At 38.8% G+C, this 26866-nt stretch overlaps 1 protein-coding gene across 1 annotated transcript in view; it reads left to right on the forward strand.

Moving 5' to 3' along the window:
- BMPR1A (bone morphogenetic protein receptor type 1A) overlaps positions 1-26866 on the forward strand; it is a 64503-nt gene that overhangs the window by 20387 nt on the left and 17250 nt on the right. The window contains exons 2-4 of the mRNA XM_082222452.1: positions 5220-5340; positions 23809-24022; positions 26178-26340. Of these exons, the coding sequence (XP_082078578.1) occupies positions 23956-24022; positions 26178-26340 (230 nt within the window). The 5' untranslated portion in view covers positions 5220-5340; positions 23809-23955. The remainder of the gene's footprint in view (positions 1-5219; positions 5341-23808; positions 24023-26177; positions 26341-26866) is intronic.

Consider the following 26866-nt stretch of genomic DNA (forward strand, 5'->3'; position numbering starts at 1 on the left):
TGTTCCGTTATAGAAGGAATAGAGGAAATTGCTTGTTGACTTCTCTCTCACAAGGCTGCATGCACTCTTACATAGTAAAAGAAATGCACCATTAGTAATAGTTACACATTGACGTGTATTTTCTCCTCATGCTCAAAAAGCTCTTCAGCTCAGTTGTAATCAAATGAAGCAAGAAAGGCTTGCACCTCTTTCTTCTCTCCCTCAATATTTTTCATTCCAGTCAGGACAGTATGCTCCTGTCCTGGCCACGTCCTGTAAGAACATACCTCTTAATGGTGGAGAGGAGGTTGCAGGGAGGGTGGGGTGGGAGGAGAGAGATGACAGCTTAATCAGCAAGGGTCATACATTTTGGGGGGTCAATTCAGAGAGGCAGGCATGGTGATCAGATGGTTATGTTTATTACAATATTGCTGGTTTCCCATAGCTGATCAGGGACATTGGTAGGAAAAGAGTTGGTCTTGAGCACAGCTTATGATGTAGAGCAAAATAAGAACAATGACGAATCATGATTTTTGTTTCTCAAGAGGCTAAAGTTTCCCATTATGCCAATAACTTTGACTTCTCCCTTTTAAGACACATTTATGAAATTGATGAGACCATATGAGGATTAATATATATGGGGCAGATTGTGAAAGCAAGGGTGGGGAAGGCACATCAATCTAAGTTTATACAAGCTGGTGATTGAAAGATGTCTGCCATACACCTTGAATTTGGAAACACACAGATGGTGGTTCAATCAGTTTAGTTGGGAGGGGAGGAGGAATCCAGTTCAAACTATTTGTGTGAGGCACCACTTGCCTTTAATCTTGGGACTACATAAGCAAATGCACAATTTTATCCATGCAGTTAGCTACTTAAAAATCAAAGGTTGCCTTACATGAATACATTTGTAAGAAATATGTCTAACTTTAATGGAACATTGCTTAAAAAATTCTCTCAACTTTTTGTGTTTATACTAAGTCGATCATTCTTACAGCTAGTAATACCTGCCTTTAAAATAAATAAATAATGTCTTGCATGGCTATTTAGTACATTGAGTTCCACAAAGATGTGATGTTAGTTTGCAGACATGCAAAATATGGACTTTCTATTTTTAACTCGTGCAGTTAGTTGTATGCATGCAACAGAACCGTGAAAAAAGAATGATACCTTTGATCACTTTATTGCTAGTTAAAGATGTAGTGACTGAAAAGTCTGCTTTTATTATACTCCAAGTGTGGATATACACAGGAAGCACTGTGTAAAAGTCTCAGCCAGATTGAAATATGCGTGTTTCTGAGATTTCTCTGACCATTTCTTTAAGTTGCGAGTTGGAAAAAAGGCTCTCGCAGTTTTTAGCAAAGTATTGTCACAGACTGCTGTAACTGCTTGTGGTCCTGCAAAAATTCTATAGTCTTTTAAAGTCGTTGGCTACAGTATTTTTGTGAAGTACAGTGGTACCTCGGGTTAAGAACTTAATTCGTTCTGGAGGTCCGTTCTTAACCTGAAACTGTTCTTAACCTTAACCTGAAGCACCACTTTAGCTAATGGGACCTCCTGCTGCCGCCGCGCTGCCGCCATTGTGCAATTTCTGTTCTCAACCTGAAGCAAAGTTCTTAACCCGAGGTACTATTTCTGGGTTAGCGGAGTCTGTAACCTGAAGCGTCTGTAACCTGAAGCATCTTTAACCTGAGGTACCACTGTAGCCCTATGATGGGATGTACACACACTATTGTAAAGTATTTAGTTTCTGTGTTTGCAAAAATTAGAGAAGTAATGAAATTGGCATGTATAGTTAGTAAACAGCTTCTGAAACATCCCTCAGAATATGTAATCCATAGACATAACCACAGGAAAAATGGGGGGGGGGGGTTCAAGATGTCTTGCCATAATTTGGGGAAAGAGAATAATTGTGGCCAGTTCAGTTCAGTTCAGTTGCAGTATCTAGCCTCTAGTTTTTATCCCACAACTGATTCACATTTGAAAAACTTTATTCCCCTATTTTTCCCCTGGCAGTACTACAATAGCACCTGCTTCTTATATGAAGCCAACACAAGTAGTTGCTTCTCTTCCTAAGATCAGCCTTAAGGCATTGAAATTCCTAGGCAAGCATTTTCCTCCCTTGTTTACCCTTAATACAGGAGAGGTAGAATTGAGGTTTGATTCTTTCTGCATGCCTAAATCATGCAATCATGGAAATAGGTCTTAAGCAGATTTTTAAAACATGGGGAGGAATTCTTAATATTTTGGATTGGTAACCTTTTTTGTATTTTGGAGGAAAGAATAGATGAACTGAACTTGCTTATTAACAAATTGAGCGGCATTTGTGGGAGCGGCATACTGTGGGAGCGCTCCTCCATCTTGATTGCAATTACTTATCAAGTGGAAGAAGCTTCACTTTACTGTGTGTTATATGCCCTCTGAACTAACACAGGCTGCTTTATATCAGTTCTGTTGTGAAGTTCATTGAACTTCCTTACAGCTCATTGAAGTTTGTGCCACTCTTCGATGAAAGCCTTGTTGTTGTTGTTGTTGTTGTTGTTGTTTAGTCATGTCCGACTCTTCGTGACCCCATGAACCAGAGCACACCAGGCACTCCTGTCTTCCACTGCCTCCCGCAGTTTGGTCAAAACCATGAAAGCCTATGGGTCTGCATTTCTGAAGCAGCCCTTCCCACAAGCCTGCATTTTCTTCTTGCAGAAGGTGATCAAGTCAGTGATTTTAGCTATAAGGTGTGGCAATAGGAGAGGGAGTTATCAAGGATTGAGTCACTTCTGGTCTCCTTGATGGTATTGGGGTGGGGCTTTAACTGGCCCCACAGTTTTCCACAAAACGTCTCAGGATTCCATCTGTTCTAAACCTTGGGCTTGTTTGTGGATGTTATTTTCGCACACATTGTGACTGTGGGAAATTTAATAAGGTCTCAAATAGGACATGTAGGTTTGTCAGAAAAATGATATAGCAGATATTCTGTTGGTGTCAGTACAGCAAGAACCTATTTTCAGTGGTTTATATGAGTTCCAACAGACATTAACAAGATTAATGAGATTTCAGCAAATGCATAGGAAAAACACTTTATGTTTTGGCTTTATAATTATATTCTATAGTGTGTGGAAAAAACAAGAATTTTCCAAATATAAAAAGAGTGTTTGATAATGAGGTTTAATGTCAGCCTGTCTATTCAGCAAAGACTGCAGTCTTTAAGAACTGGTGTTATCTGATATTTGAGTTAGTTTCGGGTTGCTCCATTTTACACAAATTTATTATTGATTCCCAAGGCCTGTTAAACCAATGATAGGAATACTTACGAATGTGCATGGAGGCACAACATTATGACCTTCTTGTAATGACAAATGTTATTATGAAGCTTTGATGTAGCAATCCTGAAACTTAATTTTTTGAGGGCTGAGTGCTTGATTGTCTGCTCACGCCAAAGGCAGAACTGCACGTGTTAACCTTTGGAATTAGCTTGAGTCAGGCTCATTAGCTTGCTGTGTTCAGCTTAACCAGAACATTATGGACAATGTGGAAGTCTTTCTTTAGCACAGGACTGGGGAACCTGTGACCCATCAATTGCTTTTGGACTACAAATTTCATAATAGAATCCTAGCAACCTGACCATTGACCACATTAGTAGGGGCTGAGAAGAGATGGTGACTAACAGCCTCTGAAGGACCACAGGTACCCAGACCTTCAAGATTTTGAACTCTACATGCTGACACAATGTAGTTGGACAAAAATCGACTTCAAAATCCTAAAGCACTAATGGGGCACCTGTGGTTCTCCATATGTCCCACTTTTGATTTAGGATTTAGAACCCTTATTTTTGCCCAGCTGCATATCAATATGCATGTGCAACAGCATCATTTTTATGTTCTTAGTGTTTTTTAATAGTATTGAAGTAGCATAATTTATTGCATAGTCATGCAGCCTTTCTGGCAGCTGGTAGGAGTATGCTGCAGGCCATGTTGCATTCCCACTGGAGGTGAAGAGCAACCATCAATTGGTGTCAAAATACGCTCGTAACTTTTCAGCTCTTTCACTTGATGGCATAACAGAAGGTGGGGTGAACATATTTAGTGTTTTTGAAGTAGGTACATAACAAGCTACAGAGTCTGTGGTTCCCAGATTGTGTGTTAGCCTTTGTGTAGACATTTTTCTCAGCTGCTTCTGCCTTCATCAGTGTTATGTTCCTGTGTGTGTGTGTGTGTGTCAGACAAACCTATCCATCTTGCTGGGGTGGGGAGGAAGTTTACAGTAGGTAGAGTCTGTGCAGAGAATTGTGTTCCTCTAAAGATTCAGCCCAGCATAATTATCCTACTTTTCAGGAGTGGCTTGCTGTAGTTATACAAACCTACTTCTCAACCTCTTCCACTTCTCCCCCACCCTATCAGCCATATAGCTGCTATACAGAGTCCAGGAGCCAGCATACTACCCCGCCTTCCAAAATATGTATTCACAATGCAAGATATCTCCTCTTAACTTAAAGCCAACTTTGACCATTTTAATCACTTGCCTTTCCCCATAGAACTGCTTTTTTATTTTTTTTAAAAAAGAGATGGGAATGCAATTTTGGGGAGTGATTGTCAAAATAGAGCTTATTTATGGCAACAATTTATTTAAAACTGAGGGCCAAGCTAGGAACTATTACAGGTTCTTTAAGGCACTAGATCACATAGGAAACTGAGAGAATATTTAAATTCCTGAGTGATAGCGTTTTTAGAAGCCTCAGCAAACAGATGGCTAAGATTCTTCCAGTCCTTCCCTAAGTTAACATAGTTACTACACCAAGTTTTATATCCCCACTTCAATTGTTTTTGTTTTTGACTATGCCAAGACTATAGAAGTCTGTTGGTTGTCATCCTGAATTATATACAGTTAATTGAATATGAAAATTGAGCCTGTATGTATGTAACACTTTGAAGAATTGTGTTGTTGTGCATTATTACAGATGATGGCGAGCATCCAGATAACTACTTTAGGCATATCCAACATCTCAGGCATGCCTAGTGGGATTTTTGATCTCTTCATGGTGTTATCACAGACTGCTTTTGAAAGCCCCTTCAAAGTACTTTGCTACACAGTACAGAGAGGCTGTGTAGTGTTAGTTTGTGTTATTTGCAGACTAACATTTATGCGCACAAATACTCTATAGCTGGTAGGATGAAACACATAGACATCTTTTTAGCTCTTAAAAAGCCTGCTTAAAATTAAATTCCAACTCTTTTCCTGTCTTACAGCTTTAAAGAAATATGCATTGTTACAATTTTATTTTGGAATTGATGAAGTGGAAATACAGATGAAACAAGTTTGCAGGATATCAACTCTACAGCACCATTTCATCCCACTCATCAGCAAAAGGTAACAAACATCCATTCAAAAAGGGGCTCAATTCAAATATAACATTCTTATGGGCTGTTGGATTAGAAATGTTAACTTTTATTTAAAGCACCAATATCCTGCCTATCTTAAAAGTTCAAGGTGGCTAGCAAAATTCTGGGGGAGGGGGGCCTATAATATATCTCCGGGTCAGATTCAAAGCTGCAAATAAACAAAACAAAACAAAAAAACAAGAACCAGCCTTCCTTGCTGTGCTGGTTTTTTAGTCCTCACTGTAGCAGGAGGGCATGAGTTTCATTACAGGCACTTGAAACATAATTGACAATCAGCGTCCATTGTATTTCATATTTGAAAATATCATATAAAATGCCTGTTGGCTCTCCTTGTTGGAGAGGCTGATTAAATCTCTTTTCAGGCACTTTGTAAACTTCTAGGCAAACTATCAACCAATCCTACTGGTCAGAGTGGCTGAGAAGATCAAAAGGGATGGTGCCTTAACCCTTGGCAGAAAAATAATAATAGTTTAGCACAGGCTTCCTCAGCCTTGGTCCTCCAGATGTTTCTGGCCTACAACTCCCATAATCCCTAGCTAGCAGGACCAGTGGTCGGGGATGATGGGAATTATAGTCTCAAAACATCTGGAGGGCCGAGGTGAAGGAAGCCTGGTTTAGCATATGATATTTAAAAATAGTCTACCTCAGTTCAGATGTTTTTTATTGCTGTTCCGTTTATGGGGTAAAATTGGTCCAATATCTGATCTATCATTACATGCAGAAGTTTGTTCATGGTTGAACGCATAATAATGAGTCTCAGCAGAAACTGGCCCAGATAGATGGACATTAGTATGTCATTGTTTAAATCAGTGGTTCTCAAGCTTTTTTCTCTGGGCCACACCACACCACATTATTTTATTGATAAGAAGTACATTGCAAAACAAGAAGAAACAACTACTAGCAGTGCTTGATTTATCATATAGAAAACAACTACTTCATAACATGATCATGGGACATCCAGAAAGTGTGAAACAATGCAGCTACATAAGAACATGACTCATTTCCAAAATATAATTCTAAATGAGCCTCTTACACATGTATGTTAAGTATGTATACAAACTCAATAACAGGTGTGAGCTTGCAGTATCACTTGATGCTCCTAGTCTCATTTTGAAAAGCTAGTTATTCATATTTTGAAAATAGAAAAATATTTTGACATTATACTACACTAAAAGGTTTCTTTGATTGTCGTTGAATCTTTGCAGCACACTTTCCAGCCTCTCCCGCCACACTTGTGTAGTGCACCACACCCTCTGAGAACCACTGTTTTAAATGAATGGTGATAAAATCTTACTGGCAAAGTTATACTTCTGAGTATTTTTAAAGAGAAAGGTCCTGTTCACTCTCTAGTTTGAAAGATAGGCTTGGATACATTTATCCCCTTCAGAATGCTCTCATTGGATAAGGCACAAAAGGGAGTTTGCAGAAGATACTGATGAAGTAATAGTAAACAAAGTCCAAGGGAACAAATAGCAGGAAAAATTCAGGGCAACTTAAAGGAAAGATATGAAAAAAATCATCTATGATATTGAAATTTGGGACATAATGGTGAGTGTCAAGTAGAATAAACCCATTCTAGTAAAACACTTAGCTTGGTATTACTGTAATTTTCACTTGCTATTAAAATGAGATAATTCAATAATTAAAATTATGATTCTGTTTCTGTTCAGATAGCTTTCATTGTACTTACTTTTGTGAGAAGTTCTGGATCCAGTATCTAGTTTTATTTCACATTCAGTTTTAAATTGTGTGTATTTATGTTGCAAATACTGAAATTGTGGAGAAACATAACAAAAGATTCATAAAAATGCATCATAGGGAAATTTAGGTAAATATTGTGTACATGGCAAAATATATAATGATCCCAAGCAACATTTCCTTAAAATATGTGTCCCTTTAAAATTCACACTCATCTTCCACAGAAATGAAGCACTTGCTTTCCTTTTCAAGCACATTATAATTTTACGCTAAGGAACTTTGGGATTCCTCATAAAAAGCCCCCGCCCGCCCCGATATCAACACTGCTTAGCATTGATTTTCATGAATTGGGGGGTACCATGAAACAACTTTATTTTAACACTTAAAAAAACTAAGGGAAAATACAAGTCTGTTGCTATAGAAGTGTGAACGTTATCTTTGTACTCTGTTTTGTTCATCTACTGAAATTTTAAGATTGGTTTTAGAGTCTGTTTTGAAACTGTTTTTAGAACTACCTTGTTTTGAGCTTCAGGGAATACATTTTTGTGAAAGAATGTGTCCATAGTTGTTTAGTCATAACACATTTATGATACCTAAAAATACATAGTTGCCTGTTTATCTTGCTCTAACTTGAAATCAACCACTTACTTGTTAAGAGAGACAAAACAGGAGTCCTTACAAACTTGAATTAAATGTTGCTCCACAACTTCCTCTACTATCAGCCAACTGTTCTGCTCAACTTAATAGTTTTCTGATACCCTTTGTGGGCAACACTGAAAACTCTGGTATTTCTGTTATTGAAACTCCTTTGGCCATAGTTCCTAAGGACAGTTGCTCACAATGCACTCATTTAATTCCAATCAGTGCAAAATACAGTCATACCTCGTGTTGCGTTCCACTCTTCTTACGGACTTTCAGCTTACGAATGTGGCAAACCCAGAAGTATTTACTTCTGGGTTCGCCGCCCGCGCATGCACAGAAGCAATCTGCGCGCTATGTGCAGAAGCGATCTTCGCGCACACGCAGAAGTGATTGATTGCACCTCGCACATGCACGGAAGAGGCGCTCTAGTTGTGGACTTTTCGGGGTGTGAACGGCACCCTGAAACGGATTAAGTCCGCAACTAGAGGTACCACTGTGGGTTTCATTGGCCGAGTTTGAACATCATGCTTAAACCATAGTTTCAGTATTATATAAATGAATCTGGGCATGAGCCTTGGGTTTGCCCTCTCTTTTCTAGTTCAGGCATGAAAATGAGATTGGAAGAATCTGCTTTCAGGTTAAAATAACCATGGTTGTCACTACAGTTACTCTAGAGTTTGGTTTATTGGAACAAGTTAGAATCAATCCATGGTTTCTGATCCTGGCTTTTCCTGTCTGTTGTTTCCTTCAGACTTCTCATAATGAAACACTCCAGCAGTATAACAGCACACAAACCTGATGTTGGGAATTGTTGGATTGACTTTAGATCTTTTCAGTTTAAATGGTGATCCTAAGATAACTGTGCATCTGAAAGGGCCAGTTCAGAGTTCCCCTCCATCTACTTCTATTAGAGTGGAGAGAGAGAGAGAGAGAGAGAGAGAGAGCGCAATTTGCGTTTAGTGGGAATGGTTTGAACACAAATTCTGGAATGTGTGTTAAAGTATTTTTCACCTCACATTAAAAGGTTGCATCTGCTTTGACCATTAGTTTCATTCCAGTAGTCCTTAACTCACTGAATAAGTAGTTTCTGTCAATCCTTTTGCCCTCATTGCATTGGTGTAGCTAGGTTTTTCGTTAGGGGGGCAGGCAAGGCATTTTTTTAGGGGATCAGCCAAAGTTGTTGAGCTTTTTGAGAGGAAAGCACTGGTAGAAATATTGCCCAAAAGGCATCTGCTCCCCACCCCCACCCCGGCTATGCCCATGCTTCACTATACTCCATTCTTCAGCAGGGAAAGATCCATGAATGCCACTGTTGGTAACTCACACTCTTGTGTGACTCTGTTCTTCCACAGCACAGTGGTACCTCATGTTACGTACTGGCCCCCTTAAGAATGCTTCAGGTTTTGCGCTCCTCTAACTCGGAAGTAGGTGCCCCTTGTTGCGAACTTTGCCCTGGGATGCGAGCGGAAGTCGTGCTCCAGCGGCGCGGCAGCAGCGGGAGCCGCCGTTAGCAAAAGCGCGCCTCATGTTATGAACGGTTTCCGGTTACGAACGGATCTCTGGAACAGATTAAGTTTGTAACCGGAGGTACCACTGTAGTTTGCTCACTCTGGCTGTGGGTACTCTTTCCTGTCCAGACAAATGGAGATACTACCCTCTTTTCACCAATCGGGAGGAAATCTGCTCCTTTGGAAACAGAATATGCCATGCAAATAGCACCTCAAAACATAAGGACATTTAATAAATGTGCAGCATGAAAATATAAGAAGCGCCTGTTGCATCAAGCCAGTAGCTCATCTGGTCCAGCATCCTCTTCTCACGGTGGCCAAACAGTTGCCTGTGGGAAGCCTCCTCTCTCCTGTGGTTTCCAGCAACTGATATTGAGAAACCCCAAAGTGGAGGTAGAACATAGCTACCATGGTTAGTAGCCATTGATAGCCATATCTTCATGAATTTGTCTAATCCTATTTTAAAGCCATTGAAGTTGGTGGCCATCCTATGGGAGCAGATTTCATAGTTTAACTGTGCACTGTGTGCAGAAGTATATATATTTTTTTGCCTGTCCTGAATCTTCCAACATTCAGCTTCATTGAATGTCCCCTAGTTGAAAGACAGAGACAAACCTGTCTCTATCCACATTCTCTACACAATGCATAATTTTGTACAACTCTATCATGTCTCCTCTTATTGATCTTTTATGAAAATCCCAAAATGTTAAAACCTTTCCTCATGGGGAGCTATTCTATCCCATCAATCATTTTTGTTGTTCTTTTTGGAGCCTTTTCCAGCTCTACACTGTCCTTTTTGAAGTGAGATGACCGGAACAGTACTTAGTATTCAAAGTGTAGTTGCATCATAGATTTGTATAATTGAATTATATCAGCAGTTTCATTTTAAATTCCTTTCCGAAAGTTCCCTAGCATGAAATCTGCCTTTTCTGCAGCTACCCACACACACTGGGTCGGCATCTTCATCAAGCTATTCTCTCCCAACTCCAAGGTTTTGCTCTTGTCAGTTACCACCGGTTCAGACATCAAGACCATGTATCCTATGCGAAATTAAGTCGTCTCCCCCTGCATCATTTTTATACTTGTTTACATTGAATTGCATTTTGACATTTTACAACCCATTCACACAACTTTTAGAAATCATTTTGGAGCTCTTCACAGTTGTGATGTGTTTTGACCATCCTGTACAATTTAGAATCATCAGTTCCTCAGTTCTCACTCTATAAAATGAGTGCATTAATTACCTTGTGCATAAATGAGAAGGAGTTGCTGTGAAATAGATCATAATTATAAACAAAAGTGTGTTACAGCCTGGTGTTGATAAATGCTAGGGCTCTGTGTAATACTACTCTTAGCTTAGCAGTTGGTAATGCAAGAATAATAGAGTGAGCTGCGTGTATTGCTTCTCCCACTTCCTTGGACTCCCCCACCCCCCCTCCAATGGTAGAGAGGAAGGGAGGAAGTTCCACAGTCTGATTCTGATTACTTAACTATTGTAAAGCAACCAGGAGTATTAAATCTGAAATGTCGGTGTTGCCCCTCTACATTCTTCGAGTTAGATTCACAAATGTTAATGAAATACTAACGAGTTGGGCAAATCTTCTGACCCAAAGTTCATCTGCGTAAGTCCTGAGATGACAAATTGTATGGTCTTAACTTATCATTCTACACTTTCACTCTTCAAACACTTTCCCATAACTATAGCTGGGGTTCCCCCCTCCCAGCAGATATGTCACGTCTACCCCATTCAAAATCTTAGAAGCCAGTTCCACAGATTAAAATCCGCAGAGCACATGGGGTCATGCCCTATGTTTTTAATATATTGCACCCTTAAAAATGTGTTGACAATTGATTTCTCTCCTCTTCATCCCAAACACCCCCTCCAAAACCCAGCCCTATCTAATTCAAAATATTTGTTTCCCTTAAATATTCTGATAGTTCTTTGTTTAATTGTCTGGAATGTCGCTGGCATACAAAGAAGGCTGAAAGTTGTAACACCAAGTTTTCTTGCACTGTGGGTATGCAAGAATTTGTGTGCCTCATTCTTCTGAATTACTTAATATTTTATATAGCGACACTGAGCTGCATAACAACGGCTTTTAACATTTTATCCTTAAATAAAGTCCTTCACTGTTTTGTCTGTAGGGGATGGCAGGAGGGGGAGATTGCTTACTGAAGGAGAAGACAGTATTCTTATGCTAATCCAGTCTGTGGATAAGGAGCAATGCAGCCATGCAAACAATGGAAGTGGAGCCAGAAAGTCTGCTGTGTAGTCTAGCACGCCTTGAAAAGCATATGAGACAGGGCGCCTAGGGCTGCTTAAGGGGAGGGGCCCAAGAAAAGGGGAGCGCTTTACTCCAAGTTATTTTATGGAACTGGCAGATGACCAAAGAAAGGAACCTTACTACATAGACAGAGAGAATTAAGATGAGGGGGATGAGAGAAAGGAGTTTCTGAAATCTGCTTTTCAGTTCTCATAGACTAAAACCCTAGCTTTGGCTTTATTTAATGTATGGCTGCAATTGAACCCTCAAATTCAGCTTGAAAAGATTTTGACATAAAACCATAAATATTACAAAAAGCTTATTTTAAGAGAAGATGCTGACTTTGAACAGGGTTTTGTTAGATTTACATGGTTAAAATATCTGATCACACAAATCACTGACCAGCAAAATGCCCAATTCTGTTAATTGCCTTTATATTTAACTTCTGGCAGTGTTTTATTTAATTTATTCATACTCAACCTTTCAAAATCTTCATCTGCACACTCTATACAGTTAGAAATGAGGCATACCATCCAGCTGGAGTTCTACTTAAGTGGCTTACCTATTCCTGAAGGAATGAATGTTGTAATCTAAAGTTATCAGCTTGCATGTCTTGCTAAAGAATGATAGCAAGCATTTCTTCTTGGCTTATTATCTTTTCAGTATTCTAATACTAGGTAGTAAAAGCGAGATGATGAATTCTTAGAAATACCAATTGTATAGCAAATTAATATCCTTTTTTGAACGCTATGATTTCTCTGCACAAGGGGCAATAAAGTGGGCACCTGGAGAATTCATTCTGTAACATAATACTAACATTTATTAATGGCAGTTGGCAATTCACCATACTTTAAAGGGAGGGCTGTTTAAATTCCATAGGTAAGGTTTAAGTATCATAAATAAATATGAACCTGCAGCAGATTATTTTCAGTTTTCAGTATGTGCAGTGGCACCTCAGGTTAAGAACTTCTGGTGGTCCGTTCTTAACCTGAAACTGTTCTTAACATGAGGTACCATTTTAACTATTGGGACCTCTCGCTGCTGCCGCGCCGCCACCCCGCGATTTCTGTTCTCATCCTGAAGCAAAGTTCTTAACCCGAGGTACTATTTCTGAGTTAGTGGAGTCTGTAACCTGAAGCGTCTGTAACCCAAGGTACCACTGTATTGAATTTTATGAAGTGAGGGGCTTCAAGTTCAGAAGTTATCTGTCAGTGGGCAACAACGCTGAGCGAATGGAAGTTATCTCTGCCACCTTTTCCCTGACTACAGTCATACCTTGTGCTACAGACGCTTCTGGTTGCGCATTTTCAGGTTGCGCACCGTGCCAAACCCGGAAGTACCGGAACGGGTTACTTCCGGGTTTCGGTGCATGTGCAGAAGCACAAAATCGTGCTTTGCGTAGAAGCGCTAGATTGTGACCCGCACGGATCACGTTCGCAACCCAAGCGTCCACTGTACTTCACTGAGAAAAGCTCCTTCACAGGGCAAAGGAAGTGCCTCTCCAGTTCAGCATGGCTGCCAGGCAGCCATGTTTAATGAACAGCACTATCTTCTTTGTTTCTCTTTTTTAGATTTTTATTCAGTTTTTCATTTGCTTATATTGGTTACAACTTAATTACATATTTACATTTTTTTGAGCTTCCACCAGCACCTCCCACAATCATCCATTGTTCTTATTTCCTCGCATTTCCCTATATAGTATTGCTAGTTTACCATTAGTTTACACCTCTCTATTCCTATCTTGCAATATTCCTTACCGTATTACAAAGTCTCTTTAAACCCCACTAGCGTTGTTTGTTGATCACATATAGTTCCCAGATATGCCGCAAACTTCCCCCAGTCCTCGGTGAATTTTTGATCTTTTTGATATCTTATTCTTCCAGTCAATTTATCTAATTCCGCGTAATCTATAAGTTTCATCCTCCAGTCGCTCAGGGTCGGCATTTCCTCCTGTCTCCACCTCTGGGCCATCAGTATTCTTGCCGCTGTCACAGCATATTGGAACAATTTATAGTCCCGTCTTTTTATCTCTCTTCCTGTTATACCTAGTAGGAAGGACTCTGGCTTCTTAACAAACGAATAACTAAAGATCTTTTTCAATTCACAATAAATCGAATCCCAGAAGCCCCTCACCTTCCTACACTCCCACCACATATGAAAGAGAGATCCCTCTTTTTCTTTGCATTTCCAGCACTTATTACATGTCTTATACATTTTAGACAACTTTGCCGGTGTGATGTACCACCTGTACACCATCTTCATTATATTTTCTTTCAGTGCTGTACATGCAGTGAATTTCATATTTTCGTTCCATACCTTTTCCCAATCCTCTAATTGTATGCTGTGACCAAGATCTCTGGCCCACTTAATCATAACCGACTTGATTTCCTCGTCCTTTGTTTGCCATTCTAAAAGTATTTTGTACATTTTCGAAATTATCTTCACATCATTGTCAATTATTTCTAATTGAAATTTAGACACTTTTTCTATATATCCCCTTTCTTTTAGATCCTTGTTAAACATTGCATTTGCCTGGAAATAATGTAACCAATCATAGACCTGCTCCTTCACTTGTTCATATGGCTTAAATTTCCATTTTTCCCCCTCTTTCACTACCAAATCACCATAAGTTATCCAATTTGATCTCATATTCGTTTTTTTTACCGACATTACCTCTAGTGGAGACAGCCAATGCGGAGTTTTGAATTCCAGAATATTTTTGTATCTGTCCCAAACCTCTATTATGGAGCCCCTAATAACATGATTAGTGAAACTTTGGTGGATTTTCTTCTTCTCCCGCCATAAATAGGCATGCCATCCCAATCTATTATCATGGCCCTCTAGATCTAACAGTTTATTATTATTTAGTTTTATCCACTCCTTTAGCCAGCAAAGACAAGACGCCTCGTAATAGAGTTTTAGATCTGGCAGGGCAAAACCGCCTCTTTCTTTTGCGTCTGTCAACAGCTTAAATTGTATCCTTGGCTTCTTGCCCTGCCAGATATATCTCGAAAGCGTTCTTTGCCAGTCTTTAAATACACTTATTCCCCTGATTATAGGGATCATCTGGAACAGAAATATCATCTTTGGTAGCACACACATTTTGACCGCTGATATTCTGCCCCAAAAGGACAGTTTCATTCTACCCCAGGTTTCTAAATCTTTCTTTATTCCGTTCCACACCTGAGTATAATTATTCTGATATAGATCAATATTTTTGGGGGTCAACCATATTCCCAAATACTTTACTTTTTTGGCCACATCAATTCCTGATTCTCGTTGCAACTCATCCACCAGAGTCAGATCAATATTCTTAGCCATTAATTTTGTTTTTTTCTTATTTAAAGTAAATCCAGCCATTTTGCCAAACTCTTCTATTTCCTTCAATGCCTCATTCAAGCTGTTTTTTGGTTCTTCAATCGTTATTACTATGTCATCCGCAAAAGCTTTGATCTTGTATTCATTTTTACCGACTGTAACCCCCTTTATATTGTCATTGTTCCTTATTGAACCCAGAAGGACTTCCAGGACTGTTATAAATAGTAACGGCGAGAGAGGGCACCCCTGTCTGGTACCTTTCGATATTTTAAACTCTTCTGTATATACATTATTCACAATCAATTTAGCTCTTTGTTCCGAATAAATTGCCCTTATTCCGTTGTAAAATTCATTCCCCACTTCCATCATTTCTAAATTTTTTAACATAAATTCCCACGATACATTATCGAAAGCCTTCTCTGCGTCCACAAACATTAATAAGGCTTGCTTCTCAGTCCTTACAGACAGATATTCCAAAATATTAATTATGTTCCTAACATTGTCTCTCATCTGCCTGCCCGGAAGGAAGCCTGCCTGATCTACATGGATTATTTCTTGCAATATCTTCTTTAATCTCTTTGCTAATATTCCAGCAAAGATCTTGTAATCTGTGTTTAACAGAGATATTGGCCTATAATTCTTTACTTGTGTCAAATCAGTGTCTTGCTTTGGAATAAGTGTAATAAAGGCCTCTCTCCACGTTCCGGGGATATCCTGTTGTTGTAGTATGTTATTCATGACTTCCTTTATTGGTACTATTAGGGCGTGCCTCAGTTCTTTGTAGTAACTAGATGTTAAACCATCTGGTCCTGGTGCCTTCCCTTTCTTCAGTTCTTTTATTATTTCTATTATTTCCTCATTTACTATTGGGGCGTTCAGTCGGTCTTTCTTATCTGTTGGGATCTTTTTCACATCTTTTTCCTTTAAAAATCTTTCTATTTTCCTCATGTTATTCTTTTCTCTATTGTTATATAAATGTTTATAGAAATCCAAAAATCCTTTCCTAATGGCTTTGGGATTCTCAACTTCTTCTCCCTCTAAGATGATTTTATTAACTGTGTTTTGTTCTTTCCTTTTCTTAATTTGCCACGCAAGCCATTTGCCGGATTTGTTAGCGAATTCAAAGTTTTTCTGTCGAAGCCTTTTGATATTCCATTCCACCTCTTTGTTAATAATCATTGCAAATTGTGCCTGCAGGACTTTAATATTCTCTTTTATTTTTGAGCTGTTTGGGTTCTTAGTTAATTTTACTTCATTATCCATTATTTGTTTTAAGATCTCCTTCTTCCCTTTCTCCCTATTCTTATTCTTAATCGCATTCTGTTGAATAAAGAATCCTCTTATAACTGCCTTGCTTGCATCCCAAACTATGCTCATTTTTGTGCCTTTGTTCATATTATCTGTAAAGTAGTCTATCAATTTTTTCTTAGCCTCCTGAACAAGCTTCTGGTCAGCTAAGAGATAATCATTAAGTCGCCATCTGAATGATCTTTCTTCATATCCTTTAACCTCCATTTTTATTGGGCTGTGGTCTGATATTGTTTTTGGTTGTATCTCAATCTGTCGAATTCTTGGAGTTAGCTCACTGGAAACCCAGATTTGATCAATTCTTGATAAAGACTTGTTTGGTTCCGAATAAAACGTAAATTGCTTCTCCAACGGATGTCGAAGTCTCCATATATCAATTAAATTAAAGTTTTTTATCATAGTAAAGAAAGTCTTGGGCAATTTTCCTTCTCTACTTACGTCTTTTTCTCTAAATCTATCGATTTCCAACGAGACCACCCCATTCATATCCCCCATAAGTATCATTTTTTGGTCCATGTATTCAAACAATTTCTCTTCCAAGTTTTTATAAAAATCAGTTTTATTTCCATTAGGTGCATATATCCCAACAATTATTATTTTTTCTCCTTGCCATTTAATCTGTATTGCAATTATTCTACCTTCTTCATCTTTGAAGATTTGTTGCGCCTCAATGTTCTTTTTTACATATAATACAACCCCTCTCTTTTTCCCTTTATCAGAGGACACAAATTCGTTTCCTAATCTATTGTTAATCAATATTTTCCTGTGCTTCTTTGCCACGTGTGTTTCTTGGAGGCAGATAATATCAAGATTTTTCTTTTTTAGGCATTGTTCGATTTTGTTTCGTTTTTTCTTGTCATTCATACCGTTAATATTCCAATTCCATAATTTTAGCGCCATCTTTTTCCAAATTAAGTTATTTATCTAATTGATTTATCTAATTGATTTATCTAATTGATTATAGTCCGACTTCTTCCTGTTCCTCTCCCTCCTCCTCCTCCTCCTCCTCCTCCTCCTCCTCCGGTTCTCTGTCTTCCCTTTCCTTTTCCACCCAATACCTCCTCTCCAGTGGATCGACTCCTCCAACTGCTCCTCTTTCTTCTTCCTCCTCCACCATCAACTCCTTATATCGCCTCTGAAATTTACTTGTTTCCTCCGGGTTGATAATCCTATGTTTCTTGCTTTTGTAGGTAAATGAGATCCCTTGAGGGAACTCCCATTTGAATTCAATCTTGTTTTTCTTGAGAATTTGGACCAATTGCTTGTATGGGTCTCTTCGTTTCAAAAGTCTTACTGGAATATCTTTGAAAATGATTATGTAATTCCCATCAATATTTAGCCTTTTTTCTCTATTTTTTTGTAGAATTAGGCTTCTCATGTCTTTATCTTTAAAAGTAATCAAACAGTCTCCCGGCGTTTTCTTTATTCTAGATGTTCTTGTTCTTATTCTGAATGCATTTTGAACCGATCTTTCTACTTCTTCTTTTTGTATTGCCAACCATCGTGCTATTTCTATTATCAGTTTCTCTCTGATGTTTTCGCCTTGTATTTCAGGGACTGCTCTCAACCTAAGATTTACCTCCCGTTGCCTCAATTCATTCATCGCGATTGCGTCCCATAATTCTTCTTGTGTTTTATTAACTTCCGATAATCCTACTTTTAGTTTTTCTTCCTCCCGTTTCACTTCCTTCATTTCTACTCTTGTTTTTTTCATTCCTTCTTCCAGAGATTGTGTTCTTTTGGAAATATCTTTAATTTGACCTCTTAGCTCTTTTACAGTTTCCTCTATCTTTTGGTCCATTTTCCCAATTCTCATATCCACCTGTTCTATTCTTGTATTCACATGCTCCAATTTGTCCTCCATATTCTTTTCACTCTGTCTAATTTCAGCAAACATTTTCAAAATTTCTGTCTTAAAATCTGCATCTGGTTTAGATCCCCTCCTATCTCCTGGTGTCCCGCCCTCTGCACCCTTCTTAGGCACGTGAGACATCCTTCCAATATAGCCTTTAACGGCAATTAGCACCCCCTAGTATTGTTCAATTTTATGTCAGTTCCCTCCTTACTCACTCACAACCTTCGTAATATAGTTCCCAGTCCCAAATTCCTCTGGATTTAAGTTAGAAGAATCGATATTAACCTTTTTACCAAAGGTTGCCAAGTTCCTCCCCCAAATCGTGGAAGAGTGATTTGTTTCGTCTGGGAAGCTTCAAGGAAGAGAGGGGGGGAAGAAGGGGGGGAAAGGGAAAGAGTTTATACTCCGGTTATACCACGGGGGACTAGAGTCCCATATAGAGGGGAGTACAGAAGATCAAAGTTCAAAGTTCCAATCGCAGAAAGAGGCAGGAGAGAATCAATCCTCTGCCCCCAATTGGGGAATCCGTATAAGTTCTTTTAAAGTAGTTGTAAAACCTGGTTTAGTTCGGATTCCCAGCCGGGGAGTCAAGTGGTGCACAGATGGGAAGTGAGGTATTAGTTGCGTCCAAAAAGTTCCATAGAGAGAAGGCAAGGGGAAGAAAAAAGCAGAGAAAGAGAACAGAACAGAAACCAAAAAATCTTCTTGCCACCAATTAGGCTAGTCCCTTTAGATATCGTAGTTTTCCCAATTATAGTCCGGTTTTGCCATAAAAAATTCCAGATGAGTGCATATAAATAATAAGAAGGAAAAAAAAAAAGTGAAGAAAAAAAGAGTTCCAAATTCAAGATTCAAGTCCTCTTCCCCCAGTCCAAAATTGAAATAGCAAAAACCAAAAGGGAGAATAAGAAAAAAAAAAAAAAAAAAAGGAGAAAAAAAATATATAAAGATATGTATATATATAATAACCTTCTACCCCAGTTGGGCTATTCCTTGTAAGGTTTATAAAGTAATTGTAAAATTATTCAGTCCAGTTCAGTCTTTAAACAAAGAAGTCAGATAAAACACATATGATAATTTAGACTGATTGAAAAAAAAGATGTAACTTAGCTGTAATTACTCTTCTAGCCACTGGGTGTCCTAGATTCCTAAAGTTAGCTGGGTAAGCTACCAAAAAGAAAGGGGGGGGGAAGGAAAAAAAAAAGAAAAAAAACCCCTAGTATCGTGAAAAAGAGGGTTTCAACTACCTGTCCAGTTCCTCAATTCTCTGATGCCATTTAGAAACCAATACTTTGAATTAAGTCCAAGTGGGTTACATAAGAGGCACCCACACAAAGAATTTTGCAGAGCAAGACAGGGACAGGAACGGAAATAGCCCGAAAAACTGACCGTATAATGGAGTCAAAAGCACTTCCTCTATTACGCAGCCTTTTTTTAAAAAATAAAAAAAAGAAAAAAAGGAGTTAAGGTTGTTCTTTTCAGCTTCTTCTTTCAAAGTTCCAAAAAGGACCTTAGAGTTCCCACTCTTAACCATCCGTTCCCCCCTTTTAGCTTAAGTTCTTCTTTCTCAATCGAAGAATTAGTTTGTATTAGACGGTTTGTAGCAGCTTTGAGGGGGGAAAGAAACTGTAGCCGCTAGCGGCAACACATTTTCACTTTCGGCAACTTTGCTTCTCCAACGCGTACAAATTGATTGGAGATAGCGCTGGTCTCGTAGGTAAATATGATCCACCGGTGCTTTCCTTAATACCCCTGGTTTGTCTTGGAATTGTTTTGAGCCCGGGTTCCTTAATTTCGAGAATTGTGAGCTCCCCCGGCAAGCTCGGGGCTTCGTTTTCCGGAGTTAGCTATGGCTTCCCCTTAGCCCGCTTCTCCTCCCCGCCGCTCTCTTCGCTCCGTGGAGTTACCTGACGGCCAGGTGGTCTGCGTTTTGGCTCTCCGCGGGAGCCTGAGTGTCTGTACACCCTCCAGACACTACTTCGGGGGGTCGCTGCGCCCTAAGACCCCCCTTAATCCTCCGAAAAACCCGGGATTCTCCGCCTGGAAGCAATCCCCGCTTGCTATGGCGTCGCTCACAACCGGAAGCTCCAGCACTATCTTCTTTGTTCTTGCCTCCTACCCACCCTCCTCACTAAGGAAAAAAATCCTCTGCGAGACAAAGGGAGTGCCAGCTGTGTTAGCTCCATGTGGCTGGTGGGCAACAACAGCTGAGTGATGACAGGTTGCCTTGGGGATGCCAAGGAACGCCTTTGTCGGTGCTGGTATGGCAGCCCCCAATCTAAGCAACTTATACACTGGATGACAGTAAACCCACCAACAAATCACAGAACATGTCTGTAGGCACAGAAGTGACATATGAATAGATCACAGAATTTTAGAGTTGGAAAGGTACCCTTAGGATCATCTAGTCTAACCCCCCTGCAATGCAGGAATAGGCAGCTGTCACAAATTGATGATGGTTTTCAGTGGATCCTTTGTCAAAATTAGGAGCACCTGTAAGGATGATTTGATGAGTGGGGAAAGAAACCATGAAAAAAGTATATAGCATTCAGACTATTCTAATGAATCTGGCATGCGCATTTACACTCACATTCTTTTTCTCTTTCTTGATTTCCTTCCTTTTCCCTCTCTCCTGACGCTTGTAGTGCCGTTCATTCCCCACAGTGGCACCTGCCCTGTGGAACACCCTCCCAGCAGATGTCAAGGCAATAAGCAACCATTTTACTTTTAAAAGACAACTGAAAGCGGCCCTGTTTAGGGAAGTTTTTAATGTTTGATGCTGTATTGTTTTTAATATGCGGTTGGAAGCTGCCCAGGGTGGCTGGGGAATAAATAAATTATTTTTATTATTATTATTACTACCACCACTACTACTCATTTTTACTTCATTTTTCCCTCCCCTTTCCCTCCTCATTCAGTTACTCCACTTTCCAGTTACACAAATTCTGATTTGATAATTGAAAATCATATAGAGCTGAAAGAGGAAGTGAAAAAGAGCATTACTCTTCTAATTTTGTTCTTAAGTTCTAGTACTTTCGGAGGGGTGGTGGTGTGGTAACCACCCTCATCACAAAGTGGGTAGTGAGCCAGGGATAGGACACTATTGCGTGTCACATGGAGTATCACATTGGCCACTCCAGTTGTGAACAAACATGGCAATTTAAAATCTTTTAAAATATTCTGAAATGCACAGTCCTCTGTTATAGGCAAATTGTTTGTAATGCATTTTATTAATATCAAACAAGTGCATGTAAATCTTACATAGCTGATCCTAAAACATTAAGCCAGTTCATTTTGTTCTTTAAATTGCACCCAGAAACCCTCCTAATCAAAGCATTTCTTTGTTGAACATAGCCTCATTTTTTGCACTTTAATTACTTCATTTTCTTTTTTATTACAACGATTACATGGCATTGAAACAACTCTGAAAGGCTTTTTCCTCTGGCTCTCAGAGAACTCAAATGTCTGAGCATCTTTCAGAATGTATTAGAGAAAAGCTTTAAATGGCCAGGATAAGCAAGGGTTTATTTTAGGAGTATGTGTTAGCCCTTGTTGATAGGGTGAGGTAAAAATCAAGTAAGTTAGTATGCTACATACAGGAAACACAAACGACCAAGGTCTGCCACTCTAGAAGCATAAGCTTAGTGTAACTAAATCCTAGTGGTTTATGCAAGTTAGCTGTGCCACAAGTTATGTGGTAAGGTGAAAAAACACCAGCTCATCAGCCAGTTGATCCCCAGGGAAAACTGCAATCTGGCTCCGGATATGGGTCATGAAAGCAGGATTTGCAGCTCTGCCTGCCTGCCTGCAATCTCTGATTCTTCAAGGGGGAAAAGAAAGTAAAAAATAAAATAAAATAATCTTAAAGTCATGGTCATTGTCTTAGGTTCTTACACTTGGTTCTAGATAAACTCCTCATCCCTTATATATAATCAGCTTAATTTTGGATACATGGGTCCTTTTAACCCTATTGTTTTTGGGCCATCAGAAGTCAAATGCTCACACATCCAGGAGAAAGTCCAGCAATGTTGACTATTACTGGTGTGGGGACCCCATATTTGACAGTCTTTTGTGCTGATTTGTGTGAGTTCACACATTTTACAGTGTCTTGCACCCAAGGAAAGCTTTGGGCTGGATGTGATTCAATGCCACCTTGTTGAGGACACTGTCCTGGATCTGTGGGTATATGATTTATGGTGCCCAAAAATATTTTGGGGTCACACACAGTTTCTTAGTCATTCCTATGTTCTTGGACTATATTTGGCATGTGAATGCTATATTTTGACACTGACTTGCACTGAAGGAAAGTGTTGGGCTGGATTCAAATACCATCTTATAAAAGAAATTTGAATGCTTCTTTTGGGATGATTCAAAACTTACGACGGGGCGTACAGCCCAACTTATTAATTTTTAAATTGTTATCTGAGGTCATTGTGCATTCATGACCATTACACATGCACAACAATTTTGACTGGGGAAAATTATTCTGGAACTGAAAGGAGACAATCTGCCAGTCATGGAAACGTGATTCAGGGATATAAAAACTTTAGGTCACTTTTTTAAAAGGTTTTCTAAATAAGAATCGATTCTGTGACAATATTCAGGGCTGTGTACAGTCTGAAATGGCACAATAAAGCAAATGTAAAATCAATACAATAAAAGCTGAAGACTTTTTGAAACAGCAACACTATCCGAGACCTAAAGGCTAAAATACTCATTGAGACTTTTAAAAGAAGCTTTAGGTGGAGATATTCTGGATAACTATTATACTCTGGGCATAGCCCAACGTTGAATATGCATCAATTGCTGTACCCACAGATAGGCTATTCCATTGCAGTGGTTCTATTTCTTGTAGTGAGGAAGCTGCTTTGTTTCTTCATTACTAAGAAGTCACAGATGTGTGAAAAGTAGGCCACAGGTCGAAGGCTGCATGCCCCCTGCATGCGCAAATTGAAAGTGACAGACACCTCTATGCTCTGCCAGTAATTTGCCTCCATGTTAAATGCCTATGAAGCAGTAATTAAAATGAAAAGTTCTTGGGTCCTGCCAACAGACAGATTGAGTTATTTATGGTAGAAGCAGCCACTAACAGTAATTGCAGCACATCCTTGAACAAATACAAGTTTTTTTCATTCAAGAATAGCGCCAGGCTGACAGGGGTCAGGAGGTCAAGCCCACTCAAACAAGAGGCCAAAGAAAGGCAAAATCAGTGTTCTGTTCATCTTAACACAGAATCTGTATTGTCTATATTAACTACCTAGGTGTCCAAATTGCTGTTTATTCCTCTGAGACCTAGTTAGGCCCTATTAATCATTTCAAAAACATCACTGTGAGATTACTAAAAGCTGCTACATTTTAATATAACCATGTTTGCCCACTTTGTTTCTGAAGTGTACTTCAAAATGGTAGAGCAAATTTTACTGCCTTCCTTTTTATGCAGTTGAGCAAACATTGGAAAAGTGTTTTCTAGACAGCTTTGTATTTAAAGAAAAATCTTTTTTTTCTAGTAGATGTTTGTGCACTGGTGTGTTAGAATGGAATTACTATCATTTTTTTAAAATTCTAAGTTCTACAGCAATTTCACATTTTTAGCTACATAGATGTTATCAATCAGCTAGTTGTCAACTATTAATTTTAAAATGTTGTATAGTTATCCAATGGATTAAAATACAAATAGGTCATATTTTAGTCTTTTAAATATACTTGTACATGTTTTATCACTTCAAGCTTTTACTGTATCTTGTCCATTTGATACCCTCCTACCGTTTTCAGGGTTTGGGGAAATTGCATAATTTTATTCATCTGTTCAAAAATGCAATTTTGTTTCGTTTCTTTTTTTCCAGAAAACAAATTGGAATAATTAAACCATTGCTTCAACTGGCCACCAAGTCTTCTAGCAGATTTTGCTAAACAGTCCAGCTTAGAACTTGTCAAGCAGCAGGGCAGTTTGCCAAAGTTGACAGTGCACAGGAAGGATTTATATTCGAACAATGATTTGTCTGAAAGTTTACATCAGATTGCTGGGGTTCTATGCAGTCATCATTTCTCAAGTTCAAGGTAAAGTCATACTTGTAAAACGTTTGAAAAAGAAAGTTTTTTGATGTATGGAATGTTCATGTGCATAGCCAACATTTTATGTTTTAACTGCAGTCAGAAATAAATGCAGATAAGCTGCTGTAGTTTTTGAAACGTAGAAACAACATGAAAGCTGTTGAAATGGAAGACTTTTTGTGCACACCTGAAAATGGTTTCCATCTTTTTCAGCAACTCTCAAACCCTCTGCTTTGAAACAAAAAACATCAGTTACATTTTTACAGAAAGGGAGATTTCTAACATAACTTTCATACAGAGTCTATGAAACTGTCTGTTGTTAACAGGACATGCTGCCTACCTTTTAGTACTATGATCCCACTTTATTGGTAATATATAAGAGCTGGTTACCAAGAAGCAGGTTTTCTTGGTTAGTCTTCTATTTCAAAACCAGTACTTGGGGGGGGGGGCTGGTTAACTATAATAGACCTTAGTACTGAAAGCTGGGAAATGTTTTGATTTGGTACATGCTTCTTAATTGACTTTCATTGACATGTTAAGATTTTGCTATAAAAAAATATTCCAGGTTCTGTTTGATGTTTTAATTTGTTGGAAGCCTCCCAGGCTGGAGCAACCCAGTTAGATGGGTGGCATAATAATAATAATAATAATAATAATAATAATAATAATTTGTTATTATTTATGCAGTTCATACTAAACTCAATGATAAAATTCCTTTGTATTTTAAATGGTGCAGCATTTGCATCTGTTGACTAATTTCCATCTCTATGGACAGTCTTAATTCAGTGAAAGCTTCAGATATTTCTGAGTTAATGTGGCGGCTATAATATTTTTAGACGAAAGGCCCTAAAAGAAAAAGGGCACAGTGCACTTAAGGAATCTAAGCTATCAAGTTCTTTCCTCACACAGGGAAGATTACCTAGTGAATAGCACACGATGCTAGTCAGAAGAGTCTGCTAGCCTCCTTTTGACAAGGAGGGAATCAGGGTAGATATGGTTGTTTTTATGAGACTAATTACTTGAGACTAATTGCAAAGTCATTATTCAGGTATAGGCCTCTCTGAATCACCCAGAAGACTATGTAAACCGTGAGCTGAGTCATGGAAAAAGTCAATCAACTGAAATTTATAGGCATAGGCGAAGGTTCATTTAAGCGAGAAAGCAAAGATGTTAGAGATATCCAAAGATACCTGCCTGTTTTATTTATTTAAAGTATTTAAATACTGCTGCTCAGTTCAACCTCATTAAGTGGTTCACAAAAGAATATCACAACAGGCATCATTTTAAAAAGTTACAATAAAATGGAAATGCAACTGGTTGTTTAGAAGAAGCAGTAACAACGTTATTTGGCTCCTGGACTCCGTTGAGCATGCTCAGTCCTTGGAGGGCACAATGTTGGTGAAGGCTAACTTAGATTCTGTGCCCATTATGGTAATAGTAATTGAAATAATATTCTGATTTTATGAATATTTGTTAGAGGAAACTCAGTTTAATCTGAGAGATGTGGCCTTCCCAACCTTGTGCCCCCCAGATGTTTGGACTACAACTCTCATCAGCCTCAGCCAGTGCAGCCAATATTCAGGGATGATGGGAATTGTAGTCCAATAACATCTGGAATGCCACAGGTTCCTCACCCCTGCTATAGAAGTATTCCTACGCATGATCCTAAGCAAAGTAGAAGTTTGTACAAATTTAGTAGGAATAAAAACTCAACAACCAAATGAAAATTTTAAACACCTTACTTTTTGAGATAATGTCAAAAAAAGAGAAATGCATTTGGAATTCATTTCCATAAAATTTCATATAATTATCAGGACAGAACTAACATTTATGTTATTAAAACATAAGTATTGTATTATGCTCAGCTGCCTGCAATATCAGAATGTTAACATTGATATTTCAATTACCTATGCTAATTTATGTTTATGCTTGTTAATTTGAAAGTTAGATTTTAAAAAAATTAAAAAGAAATCTGTGGTGGTTCACTTACAGGTAAATAAGTTTTCAAGTTAGGTTTTAAGTATGCAAATGAGCATTCCAGGTTTGCTTTGGGACCAAAACAGAAGGACTATACAGAGGCTACTGCAGCCGAGAGTTCTAAACCTTCAGTGTAACCCTGCCTTCCGAAACAAACCATTATTTTTGTATCTACATTATACAGGGCAGAATCTAGACAGCATGCTCCATGGGACAGGGATGAAGACTGATCCTGATCAGAAAAAGCAGGAAGATGGAGTCACCCTAGCTCCAGAGGACACGTTGCCCTTTTTGCAGTGCTACTGCTCAGGGCACTGTCCAGAAAATGCCATTAACAATACATGCAAGTAAGTGTTGTGGGCAGAATAAAGACTGTTTCCTCATACGTACAAGTTATAGTAAGGTTAGAGGTTTCAAATATTTTCACTGTCCGTTCTTGTTTCTCAGTTCCCTTGTTCCACCCTTTTTCAGTTCATATACTATTATGGTCAGGTGAAATGACTTTCTGAATTGAGGATTGGTTAAAAGCTTTTAATATATTTCTTAGAATTTGGCTATACCTTGTCTGTGGCCTCTGAGGAGACACAAACATGGTTTCTGTACCTGCAGAAAATTTCATTCAGGAAACCTACTGTCTCCCAATGTACCTTTTTAGTGGCAATTACATTGGTGAGGAGTGTGATGACGAGTGTGAGTTATAAGTGTGCTCCAAGTGTTGAGCTCCCATATTTGACTCCCATACACCAGATCAGAGTTGTACTGAAACCAGATATTTGTTCTTTCCCAAGGTTGCCTCTTCGTTCCACCACAATGAGGCCATTGTCTTCCGTAACCTAGCTTCAGAGTTTTGAATGTTTATTTTTCCAGAACCAA

The sequence above is a fragment of the Podarcis vaucheri genome (genome assembly GCF_965113315.1).
Source record: "Podarcis vaucheri genome assembly, chromosome: 5".
Lineage (NCBI taxonomy): Eukaryota > Metazoa > Chordata > Lepidosauria > Squamata > Lacertidae > Podarcis > Podarcis vaucheri.